Genomic DNA, 13,480 nt, shown 5'->3' on the forward strand with positions numbered 1-13,480 from the left:
TTTGCTTATGTGGTGCTGAGGAATCGAACCCAGGGCCTCAGGCGTGCAAAGCAAGCGCTCTACCACTGAGCCACCTTCCCAGCCCCAGAAAATTTGTTTTTAATGCCTAAGAAAACCAGGCATGGAGTCTCTCAGAACTGTCCTAATTTGGAAACTGTGATTGATGCTGATGGAAAACTTTCAATCAGTCCTATGTCTATATCAGTTGTGTTTAAACTCTCCATTCACTCTGAGTATTCACAGCTTTTTCTCAACAGTGGTCTCCTTAGAACCATATACCCATGGATATCAAGGGTCTATTCTATGTAGAGTTCTGGGAAATAGTAGGCTAGCTTATACACAATGAATGTGGTTAACTTTGTTCTTACATTTTAAGGAACTTAAACAGAGTCTAAGTCAGGAAATTGATGACCATCAACATGAAATGTCAGTACTGCAGAATGCTCATCAACAGAAACTGACAGAGATAAGTCGTCGGCATCGAGGAGAGTTAAGTGATTATGAAGAACGAATTGAAGAACTTGAAAATCTATTATACCAAGGTGATTATTTTTTATTAATTTCACATGTTAGATGGCATAAACATGAAATTAGACAATAAGCTTAGCAGTCTTCACACCAGGACACTGCTATAAACTTGGACTGAGTTCTTATGACCAGATGACTGGTTCTGCTCTTTGTCAGAAATTTGTCATACTTAGGCTCTTATTAAAGAGATTAGCATTGTATTAAATCTCTTCTTAAGCTATTTATTTGGAACTTGACATCTGACATCCTGGATTTTCGTTTGTGCTCCAGGTGGCTCTGGAGTTACTTCAGCTGATCACTCCAAAGTCTACAAAATGCAAAAATCTATTCAAGTTCTACAAACTGAAAAAGTAGAATCTACAAAAAAAATTGAAGAGCTTGAGGATAAAATAAAAGACATAACTAAAAAATTAACTTCTGCAGAAAATGACAGAGATATCTTGAAGCAAGAACAAGAACAGCTAAATGTGGAAAAGAGACAAATAATTGAACAGTGTGAAAGCTTGAAGCTGGAATGTAGTAGACTGCAGACTTCTGCTATGAGGCAGAGTGACGCTGTGATGGAGGCGAGCATCCTTCCACTGAGTTCCTCAGTGGAAGAAGTGCGCAGACTACAACAAGCACTGTCTGGTATAAAATGTTTGGAACTTATTTCCAATTGGTGTTTCATTGCATACTAATTGTTCTCAGAGATAAACTCTTAAATAATTGAATACTTTGTGACAATTAAGTATTTATGGAAATGATTGTAATTTGAGTAGAATTGTTTGGCTTAGATTTAGCACCATAATTAATAGACCATAAATGATTTTTTTAGTGAAATGGCTTAAATGGCTTAATTCATCTCTCAGCCTCCTTTCCTTATTGTTTAAGTACTCACATGGAAGTCAGTGATTTAGGAAGCAATCTACATTCCTGTGAAATGTTCATGTAATTCGTAGGAAGTATGGGTGTATTCCTTTCATTGTACATAGAATCAGATTCTTTATGTAATTCATGAGGGCTGTGACCCTTCAGTTAGGGAATGCAACCTTCTATCTGCTGACAACCATTGTTAGCTTTTGAAATGATTTTCTGTCTTGAAGCAAAGGTCTGAGTGGCAGGAGCCATAACATTTCTATCATTTTCCATGTTCAAGATGACAGTTACTATTCAAGTATTCTGTAGTGTTTAAAAAAATAAAGTTAAAAATAAACCAAACATATAACCCAAACAAGTATTAAGTAAAACAGACAAAAAATCAATACTCATTTATGCCAGGCAAACAATCTGGGCTTGTTAGCTGAAAAGTTGCATTTTATTTTACACGTTGTGCTCTTTTCACAGTATAAACTCTTGCTGTAAGTACATTCATTCTCTGCTGTGAAAGTTTGCAACCTTGTGTGCTTGTGAATTGCCACTTTATGTTCCTTAACCCCACTCTGTGGCCCAGTTGTTTAGAATAAGTTCCTGATATGAATGATCAATTAAACTAAAGTTAAACTCAAAAGCCATCAGCTTCCCTTCCCTCTTCCTTTCCTAACCTTGTTGATAGGCAACATTTACTAGTCTTTCAAAGCCAGGAATCACGTCTTCACCAAGCACATCCTATGCTATAGTTCTAAGGTTCTCTCTGGTTGCATGATATTTCAGGATTGTATCCCAGAGCAGCACCAGGGTTTCTCAAATGTGCAGCACCTTAGGAGCTGCCATAGGAATGGGTTCTAGACTTCTTTCTCATTTGCTTTCAATTGGAGTAGTTTGCCCTTTGTAAAGTAATTCATTATATGAAGTGATCCAGTGAGTTTATTGGTTTAAAAAATAGACCTGTTGCTCTAGTCTTTCTCCCCTTTCTTGGATCTCAGCCTCCTGGGTAACTGGAAGCTTGGCTTATGATCGATTTCTTAGAGCATAACAAGACTGGGCTGGAATACAGCTCTGTCTCTGACTTAGTTATCATCTCTCTCTGCCTCAATTTTTTAATTTGTAGGATTGAAATAATAGTATCTTCCTTGTAAGAATTAAAATAATGAGAGTAATAAACTAGTAGGTGCAAGGTTCCCTATAGAGACATTTGGTCCATAGAGCGTTTGAAAAAATGTTAGCTGTTTGTATTCTCTGGTTTCCATTATTCTGTTTTAAACCATTTGGTTTTTATTCTGCAATCAGAATAAATTTCCAGAAATGCAAATTTTTTTTCTCCTGCTCTTAGTACTTTGTGGTTCAGTGAGAACTTCAAGATGAAGTCTGAACTTTTTTAGTTTGGGCATTGTGTCCCTGTCCACTTCTTCAGTTTAAATCCCACCCACCCTCCATTCTTCTACTTTCTTCTCCTCCTCCTCCTCCCCCTTCCTTCCCCCTCCTCTTCCTCCTCCTCCTCCTCCTCCTCCTCCTCCTCCTCCTCCTCCTCCTCCTCCTCCTCCTCATCTTCCTCTTCTTCCTCCTCCTCCTCATTCTTCTTCTTTTTGCCAGTCCTGGGGCTTGAACTTAGGGCCTGGGCACTGTCCCTGAGCTTCTTTTGCTCAAAGCTAGTACTCTACCACTTGACCCACAGTGCCACTTCTGGCCTTTTCTGTTTATGTGGTACTGAGGAATTGAACCCAGGGCTTCATGCGTGCTAGGCAAGCACTCTACCGCTAAGCCATTCTTAACCCTCCATCCCCCATTCTAAGTTTAGCCCTATCAACTCTCAGATGCTCTTCTTACCAGCAGTGTTTTATCAGCTTTGTCACATTTATATTTACTGCTTTCTGAGTGGAGTGACCCTATCTTCTAGCTAACTCAGTGTATTGATGTCATATAGGGTTAACTTCACTACTAGCTACCTGAACTGCCACTTCTGTCCACATAGCCCCATCACATGCTCTATCACATTGTATTATAATATATCATAATTGTGTTTACTTTGGGGGCGTTCTTTTTGTTCTTTGTTTTGCCAATACTGAGGCATGAACTCGGGGCCTGGGTTCTGTCCCTTAGCTTTTTCACTCAAGGCTGGTGTTCTCCTACTTAATCTACAGCTCCACTTCCAGCTTTTTGTGCCAGTCCTTGACTTAAACTCAGAGCCTAGGTTCTGTCCCTGAGCTTTTTTGCTGAAGGATAGTTCTCTACCACTTGATCCTAGAGCTAGAGATAACAGTATCACAAACTTTATTGCCTGGGCTGGCTTCTAACCTCAAATCTCAGCCTTCTTTGTAGCTAGGATTACAGGTATGAGCTACCAGCACCCAGTGTGTTTACTTGTCTTCCCCTCTGTATTGTAACAAGCTGTTTTAAAGTAATGGCTAAATTTTTCTGGCCTTACTGTACATGCTCAATTTTTGCCAAGTGAATGTTAAAAGTATTTACTTCAACCAAGCTCACAGTAGTCTAGTTCTGTGTTCCTCTGCCAGAATCATTTCTGTTTATGGATCGATATGTAATACCTTCATGTAACTCACATTAGATAATTGAGAGATCATTGTATTGCTGTGATATACTTACGTTTATTGCTTTCCATGTTTCTTTGTTTTCCCCTTCCAGTCTATAGACCTTACACTATTTCTAACACCCAAATTAACTCATTTTGAAACAAGTTGTGAGTACTATTTTTATTAAGGCAATATGACCAGAATACAGTGATAATTCTTACACTTTTTCAAAGAGTTGGATTTTAACATGTCTTGCTTTTTGTTTTTTTGGGTTGTCTTGGGACTTGAACCCAGCTTGGGTGCTGTCCCTGGGCTTGTTTTGCTCAAGGCTAGTACTCTAAAACTTTGAGCCACAGCTCCACTTCCAGTTTTGAGGTGGTTATTTGGAGATAAGAGTCTCATGCTCATGCCTGAGCTAGCTTTGAATGGTGATTCTCAGATTTCAGCTTTCTGAGTAGCTAGGATTATAGGTGTAAGCCTCCAGCACCTGGCTTTAACATGGTTTTTGACTAGAATGTTTTGAATAGTCAAACTGAAAATATAAAATATGTTTCATTCCTGTCAGTACTTGCTAATTTATGTTTATAAATACACTTTATTTTAATGGGATTTCTGAGTGTAATATGGAAGGCTATTATTAAGATATTCTAAATAATTTTAATGTCAGGTTCATTTATTGTTTTTACAGATGCTGAAAATGAAATAATGAGACTAAATAGTTTAACCCAGGTAAATTTATGTTATGGAAGAAAGCTTTGGCTTTGGTTTATTAAGAAAGTTTTAATTTACTACATTTTCTTACTATGTGTTTTCTTATAAATGCATTTGAACTTACTCTAGGAAATTTCATTTCAGAAATTTTGTGTTTACTAATTAATAGCAGAAGCTAACTTTATGTGCCATAAATTGACAAAAGTTAAAAAGTTACCTAGTTAAAAATTACAGATAAATCTTTTTGCAGGTTAACTGGCAAATGTTATCTACGTAAAGACAGTGAAAGCAGATTGTATACAAAAATGAGGAATGCATTTTGATTTTCTTTAAGGAGTTCAGGGAATTATTTCAAGTCATTTGTAAATTTAAATTTTTTCAAATACAATAAAAAAATCCTCTATAAGAATGTCTAAAATGAGTGACTCTGGATTTCTAATGGTCAGTTTTTCTACTTTTTATATATTGCTTAAGAAATACTGAGTAGAAATGCACAGTTGTATAGCTAGCCTGCTGTTTGTAAACTGGAAGTTTTGTTATCTGAAATTACTGCTTTAACGTTTTTATAGGATAAGAACCTTGCTGAAGACTATCTGAAACTTAAAATGCATGTCCAAGTTTTAGAAAAAGAGAAGTCATTATTGAGTCAAGAAAAGGTAGGTGCTGTTAAAATGGAGCAGAATTAAAATGGTGTATATATTATAGTTTTAGTGAAGGGCCAGTTTATATCAAAGTGAAGTCTTTAGTTATAGAATGCTTCAGGCAAGGCTGAAGTACCTGTGCAAGGTTTGGAGCATGAGAGGCTGTCCAGGGTTTACATGCAGAGATAAATTGGTAGGCACACAGATCAGAGCAGAAAAGAGAGCAAAGGCTGTTTTGATTTCTGATGACATCCTGAGAACAGCAGGAGCATACACAGGTATGTACAATATTTGTATGCCCCAGAATATGTGCAACATCATAGAAATTTCTTACTGGTGGAAGTAAATAAAGGACTGTTTTCACTGGAAGAAATGGCATTTTTTTGTGTATGTTGGTAGCAAGGATAGATTAGGACTCTATAATGCAGAGGTGGGTATTTTTACCCCTGGAAATAATTCCTTTTCAACGATAGGTGCTTAAATATAGGACAGTTGGAAGTTGGAACTAAGTTAAAGGCCAGTATTTTAATTCAATTTAAATTATTTTTATTTTTATTTTTGATACTTTAGATATTTATTTGTCTCTGTTCTTTCAAATTCAGAAAAGTTCTTTTTTGTTTTTTATTATTTTATTGTATAGGTGATGTACAGAAGGGTTACAGTTACATAAGTAATGAATACATTTCTTTCCTCACAGTGTTATCCCCTAAATTAAGTTTTTCAAGTAATACATGCCTACTGAAATATATATTCAATGATATATACTGAATATGTTAGTGCACATAGAATATCTTTGACTCTATTATTGCTTGACCTCTTTCTCCATTTCCTGCCTTTTATTAGTGTATGTCTGAATATATATGATCTTTAAAAAACACAAATGTCAGAATATTGGTTTTGTTTTTTTTTGCTGGTCTTGGGGCTTGAACTCAGGGCCTGGGCACTGTCCTTGAGCTTCTTCTGCTCAAGGATAGCACTCTGCCACTTGAGCCACAGCGCTACTTCAGGTCTTTTCTGTTTATGTGGTACTGAGGAATTGAACCTAGGGCTTCATCCATGCTAGGCAATCACTTTACCATTAAGCCATATTCCCAACTCCATAGTTGTTTTTGGTAGTAGTTTTCCTTTAATTGGTGTGTAGTAGTAGTCCGTTGCAACTCTTCCCTGAATTGTGCTTGCTATGAGCCTGCTTATTGGTTAATAATGCTAAAAGTGGGCTGGTAGAGTGGTAGAGTGCTTGCCTAGCATGCATGAAGCCCTGGGTTTGATTCTTCAGTACTAATAAACAGAAAAAGCCAGAAGTGGTACTGTGGATCAAGTGGTAGAGCAAAAGAAACTCAGGGACAGTGCCCAAGCTCTGAGTGTAGGCCCCAGGTCTAGGGAAAAAAAAAGATATTAATAGTCTGTTTATTTAAAGAAAATTGAGATCCTTTTTATTTACTTATGTTTCCTGGTTGTGAGGCATGAACTCAGAGTCTGAGCACTGTCCCCAAGCTTTCTCACCCAATGCTAGCACTCTACCACTTTAAGCTATAGTACCACTTCTAGTTTTCTGGTGGTTAATTGGAGATAAGAGTCTCACAGTCTTTCCTGCCCAAGCTGGCTTTGAACCACAGTCCTCAGATCAAATCCAGGCCTGCTGAATACTAGTATTACAGGCATGAGTCACTGGCACCTGGTTAAATTTAATTAAATGAACTTTTTTTTCTTATGTCAGTCATGGAGCTTAAACTCAGGGCTTGGGCACTGTCCCTGTGCTCTTTGGCTCAAGGCTACTTTATCCACTTTGAGCCACAGTACCACTTCCGTGTGTGTGTGTGTGTGTGTGTGTGTGTGTGTGTGTGTGTGTGTGTGTTTCTTATATAGATTCTATAGGATTTCTATTTTTAAAATCTCTTACCAGCAAAAGAAGGCTTTACAGTGATTCAGCCAGAAACATCATAATCAGATATTAAAATAAAGTAGAAAAATAGAGAACTGTCCCACTTCTGGGTTTTTAAAGAAAAATCTTAAATACCAACTGATTGACTATAAAATGGCATATACATCATGTATGATTTGAATGATGAGCATAATCTGTACTTGATGATAAGATGAAGTGACAAAAAAAAGGAGGAAGGGAGGAAGAAAGGAGAAAAGAGAAGGGAAAAGGGGAGAGAAAGGAAGAGAAAAAAAGGAAGACAAAGTTCCATATTCTAATAGAACCAAGAATAAAGTAAAAGCCTTTTATTTTCTAGTTAGTGATGATAAACTTTAGAGCGAATGTGTATTTTTATTTCATCTGTGGCTGTTGGTTACTAGATGTTAGGGAGTAGAAGTAAAGAGAGCTGGGAGATGGCACTCTTAGAAAGTCTGTATATGGTGGAGGTGGGCTGAGGAAGCAGCAGTAGGAATGGGGGAGGAAAGACTTCCCACTGGAAAATGTCTTACATGAATAAGCTGTCATAGAAATGTTTTACCTGGAGCTGCAAGTGAAATTGCACATGAATGAGGCTGTGGCTTGTTGAATTTTATAAATTTTATTGAGGTTTGAGGTATTGTTTAATAATATTTTCAATACAGAGAGCATTTAAAATATACATCAAATTTTTATTTATTTACATACATATGTTTAAGTGCTTAATTTTGTGTGTCTTTTCTTTAACTGATAGTATGTGCTATTTTCCCCCTTACCATTTAAGGAAGAGCTTCAGAAAACACTTTCAAAATTGAACAGTGAATATGAAGTGATTAAAAGTACAGCTTCAAGAGATATGAATTTGGATTCAGAATTGTATGAGTTAAGACTTAACTTGGAGGCAAAGCAACAAGAGCTGAATCAGAGTATTAATGAAAAGGAAATACTGATGGCTGAATTAGAAGAATTGGACAAACAGAACCAAGAAGCTACAGAGGTAACTGTGTTAAAGATAGCCAGGCATGAAATATAACATCTTCTATTCAATTGGCTGAACACTGGATTAAATGCAGAAATGTTGGTTATAACTTTTGTGGTTTAATTAATATTTTAATTTATTGATATTCTAGTCACAGGGACTAACAAGCTTTTTCTGTAAAGTGCTAGTTAGTACAGTATTTTTTGGCTTTACAGACCTTATTATTTTAATTGCACCTATTCAACTCTGCAATTGATATATAAACAAAGGAACATTGAGCATGGCTGTGTTTCAATAAAGTTTTATTTATAGAAACAGGAAACAGGCCTATCTGGTCTTTGGGATGTGGTTTGTTGACTCATGCTCTAGTGATGAAAAGTGAAAATATGCAACAATATCATTTACTTTCTCTACTTTTTTATCCCTAAAATGACAAAAATATCTTTCTTTTTTTTTTTTTTTGGCTCCGGTCGTGGGGCCTGAACTCTGGGCCTGGGCACTGTCCCTTAGCTCTTCAGCTCAAGGCTAGCGCTCTACCACTTGAGCCACAGCGCCACTTCTGGCTTTTTTCTTTTTGCTTATGTGGTGCTGGGGAGTCGAACCCAGGGCCTCAGGCATGCAAGGCAAGCGCTCTACCACTAAGCCACCTTCCCAGCCCCAACAAAAATATCTTGTATAAGATATTCATAAGTAATTTTTTTAGGGGATGTTAGAACAGAAAGAAAATTGTTTTTAAAAAAGATTAGGGTTAGCTGGGCACCAGTGGCTCACTCCTGTTATCCTAACTACTCGGGAGGCTGAGATCTGAGGAGCGAGGTCCAGCCTGGGCAGGAAAGTCCTGAGACTTTTTTTTTTTTTGTCGGTCGTGGGGCTTGAACTCTGGGCCTGGGCTCTGTCCCTCAGCTCTTCAGCTCAAGGGGAGCGCTCTACCACTTGAGCTACAGCGCCACTTCCAGTTTTCTGGTGGTTTATTGGAGATAGGAGTCTCACGGTCTCTCCTGCCCTGGCTGGCTTTGAACCGCGATCCTCAGATCTCAGCCTCCTGAGTAGCTAGGATTACAGGCATGAGCCACCAGCGCCCGGCTGATCCTGAGACTCTTATCTCCAATAAACCACCAGAAAACTAGAAGTGGCACTGTGGCTAAAGTGGTAGAGCACTAGCCTTGAGCTGAAGAGCTGAAAGACAGCGCCAGGACTAGAGTTCAAGCCCCAATGTGGACAAAAGAAAAAATATTAGAGTTGTCCGGTGCTAGTGGCTCCTGCCTGTACTCCTGAAGCCAACCCAGTCAGGAAACTCATATCTCCCAAAATAAATTTCCAGAAGTGGAACTGTAGCTCAAGTGGTAAGAATGCTAGCCATGAGCAAAAAAAAAAAAACTTGGGCTGGGAAGGTGGCTCAGTGGTAGAGCGCTTGCTTGCCTTGAATGCATGAGGCCCTGGGTTCTATTCCCCAGCACCACATAAACAAAAAGAAAAAAAGCCGGAAGTGGCGCTGTGGCTCAAGTGGTAGAGCGCTAGCCTTGAGCTGAAGAGCTGAAGGACAGCGCCTAGGCCCAGAGTTTAGGCCCCACGACCGGACCCAAAAAAAAAAAAAAAAATAGCTTACAGACAGTGCCCAGGCCTTGAACTTAACCTCCAGGACTGGCACACACACACACACACACACACACACACACACACAAAAATGTTTAGGGTTATTCTATTATTTGTAGAATTTTACAAAATGTTCTTCAGGCACTAAATGAGGAAATATTGTAAAATACTGTGAAAATTTTTCTTTCAGCACGTGATTTTGATAAAAGATCAGCTATCAAAACAGCAAAGTGAAGGAGACAGTATTATCAGGAAACTGAAACAAGATCTAGATGATGAAAAGAAGAGAATTCATCTACTTGAGGATGATAAAATGAACATTACGAAAGAGCTAGATGAGCAGAAAGAAAAGTTAACCCACAGTGAACTGGTCCTAAATGATTTGCATTTAACCAAGCAAAAGCTTGAAAATCAAGTAGAAGATTTAATAGATCAACTAAGTAAATCACAGGAAAATAATATAAGCGTTCAGAAGGAGAACCTTGAGCTTAAGGAACACATTAGACAAAATGAAGAGGAACTGTCCCGAGTCAGGAATGAGTTAACTCTTAATCAAGATTCTAACAGTAAATTTAAGGATGACTTACTTGAAGAAAGGGAAGCCAAAATTAGAAGCTTAAAGCAAAATCTTACAGAAGTAGAACAGCTCAATGAAAATTTAAAGGAAGTTTCTTTTGAACTCAAAATGGAAAATGAAAAGTTGGTTTTAGCATGTGAGAACATCAGACATCAGTTGGAAGAATCTATTGCTTATAACAAGCAAATTTCTTTGGAAAAAAGCACTATTGCAGAGACTCTGCAAAGGGAAAAAGGACAGATAGAAGCAGAATTGTGTCAGGCCGAAAAGAGGCTGCTGGAAGAGTCAAGCAAGTATAAGCAAACCATTGAGGAACTGTCAAATGCACGGAATTTGGACACCTCTGCCTTACAGTTGGAACATGAGCGTTTAATTAAGCTCACTCAAGAGAAAAACTTTGAAATAGCAATACTCAAAAAGAATATTGAACAATTGGAGACTGATCATAAAGAAACAAAGGAAATTTTGTCTTCTAGTTTAGAAGACCAGAAACAATTAGCACAACTTCTAAATGAGAAAGAAATTTTTATTAAAAAAATTAAAGAAAAAAATTCAGAACTGCAAGAAGAATTAGATAAATGTTCTCAAGCCTTAAGGAAGAATGAAACTTTAAGGCAGGCCCTAGAGGAGAAGGACAGAAATCTTGGATCCATGAAAGAAGAAAATAATCATTTACAAGAAGAGCTGGAACGGCTCAGGGAACAGCAAAGTCGAGCCATGCCTGTGGCTGAGCAAAGAGCCCTTGATAGTACTACCGAGCTAGAATCTGAAATATCACAACTAAATATAATTAAGGATCATCTTGAAGAGGAAATTAAGCATCATCAGAAGATAATTGAAGACCAAAACCAGAGTAAGATGCAACTACTTCAGTCTTTGCAGGAGCAGAAGAAGGAAATAGACGAGTTTAAATACCAGCATGAACAAATGAACATCACACATAGTCAGCTCTGTTTAGAGAAAGATGAGGAAATTAAGAGTTTACATAAAACAATCGAACAAATAAAAGCTCGGTTGCATGAAGAAAGACAGGACATTCAAACAGAGAATTCTGATATTTTTCAAAAAACAAAAGTTCAAAGCCTTAATATAGAAAACGGAAGTGAAAAGCATGATTTATCTAAAGCAGAAACTGAAAAATTAGTAAAAGGACTAGAAGAAAGAGAGCTGCAGATTAAACTTCTAAACGAAAAGAATATATCTTTAACTAAACAGATTGACCAGCTGTCCAAAGATGAGGTTGGTAAGCTTACTCAGATTATCCAGCAGAAGGACTCAGAAATACAAGCGCTTCACGCAAGAATTTCTTCTGCTTCTTACACCCAGGATTTTGTTCACCTTCAGCAGCAGGTGCAGGCCTACACTATGGAAAGAGAACAGGTCTTTGCAGTTTTGAATGAGAAGACGAGAGAGAATAGCAATTTAAAAACAGAATATCACAAAATCATGGATATAGTTGCTGCCAAAGAAGCAGCCCTCACTAAACTACAAGATGAGAATAAAAAGTTGTCTGCTCGATTTGAAAATAGTGGCCAAGATATGTTTAGAGAAACTGTTCAGAATTTATCACGAATCATTCGAGAAAAAGACATTGAAATAGATGCACTAAGTCAGAAATGTCAGACTTTGTTGGCAGTTTTACAAACTTCCACCCCTGGTAATGAGGTTGGAAGTGTTAATAGCAATCAATTTGAGGAGCTCCTACAAGAACGTGATAAGTTAAAACAGCAAGTAAAGAAAATGGAAGAGTGGAAACAACAGGTTATGACCACTGTCCAAAACATGCAACATGAGTCAGCCCAGCTTCAGGAAGAACTTCACCAACTTCAGGCCCAAGTTTTGGTTGACAGTGATAATAATTCTAAGCTACAAGTAGATTACACTGGCCTGATCCAAAGTTATGAGCAGAATGAAACGAAACTCAAAAATTTTGGCCAGGAATTAGCTCATGTGCAGCATAGCATAGGGCAGCTTTATAATACCAAGGATCTTCTTTTAGGGAAGCTTGATATTATGTCACCCCAGCTCTCTTCTGGCTCCTCACTTACCTCTCAGTCAGCAGAGTCTCTTAGAGCAGGTAAGTCTGCAGGATCAAGTGAGTCTTCTCAGTTGCTTCAACAAGAGATTGAAGAGTTGAGAAAGTCACTGCAGGAAAAAGATTCGATGATTAGAACTCTCCAAGAAAATAATCACAGGTTGTCTGATTCCATGGCTACCTCCTCAGAGCTGGAGAGAAAAGAACACAAACAAACTGAGTCAGAACTTAAGCAATTGAAGGAGAAACAAGATGTATTACAAAACTTACTAAAGGAAAAAGACCTCTTAATCAAAGTCAAAAGTGATCAGTTACTTTCTTCAAATGAAAATTTTACTAACAAAGTCAATGAAAATGAACTTTTGAAACAGGCAGTAACAAACCTGAAAGAAAGAACATTAATTTTAGAAATGGATATTTCTAAACTAAAGAGGGAAAATGAAAAAATAGTAGAAACATCCAGGGGAAAGGAAACAGAGTATCAAGCATTACAAGAGACTAACATGAAGTTTTCTATGATGCTTCGAGAAAAAGAGTTGGAGTGTAATTCAATGAAGGAGAAGGCTCTGGCTTTTGAGCAGTTACTGAAAGAAAAGGAGCAGGTATGTTTTAGATGGACTATAATATGCAGGAAGGTATTGAGAATGAAGGAGACTTTTTAACATATTGACACTTTCTTTGAAGAAGATTAAATTTGTTGATAGAAATATCTCAAGATATTGTGCAACCAGCAGTTTCTCCTTCAAATTATTAGATATTTCCGTATATTTTAGAAGTAGATTATTTGATAGCATGCTAAGAAGTAAGCAAGGACATAGTAGGAAGGAATATTTTTTTGTGAAATGCAAGTGAGTTTTCAGAGAGAATTGGAAGTCCTTTGTTCTAACTAAATTTTAGTTAGATTTCAGTAGCTGCCAGCAGTGGTGGGCATTTTAGGGATGCTTATGTGAAAGGGAAAGCATTCTGAAATACACATTGTATCAAAGCATGATCTGTAGTAAGAAATACTTTCACATTATGACATAGTAAATACTTTGTGTGTGTGTGTGTGTGTGTGTGTGTGTTTGTGACAGAAAGAGAGAGAGGGAAACGTAAGTTTCAGTAACCAGGAATTACTCTTAATATATGTG

General features: G+C 37.5%; 1 protein-coding gene across 1 annotated transcript in view; it reads left to right on the plus strand.

Moving 5' to 3' along the window:
- The window catches only part of Trip11 (thyroid hormone receptor interactor 11), a 77,547-nt gene that overhangs the window by 24,824 nt on the left and 39,243 nt on the right, over positions 1 to 13,480 (plus strand). The window contains exons 6-11 of the mRNA XM_042692450.1: positions 377 to 542; positions 799 to 1,158; positions 4,606 to 4,646; positions 5,198 to 5,284; positions 7,951 to 8,163; positions 9,929 to 12,952. Coding sequence (XP_042548384.1) covers positions 377 to 542; positions 799 to 1,158; positions 4,606 to 4,646; positions 5,198 to 5,284; positions 7,951 to 8,163; positions 9,929 to 12,952 — 3,891 coding nt within the window. The remainder of the gene's footprint in view (positions 1 to 376; positions 543 to 798; positions 1,159 to 4,605; positions 4,647 to 5,197; positions 5,285 to 7,950; positions 8,164 to 9,928; positions 12,953 to 13,480) is intronic.

Source organism: Dipodomys spectabilis, unplaced genomic scaffold, assembly GCF_019054845.1.
Source record: "Dipodomys spectabilis isolate Male_0828 unplaced genomic scaffold, ASM1905484v1 ptg000157l, whole genome shotgun sequence".
NCBI classification, from domain to species: domain Eukaryota; kingdom Metazoa; phylum Chordata; class Mammalia; order Rodentia; family Heteromyidae; genus Dipodomys; species Dipodomys spectabilis.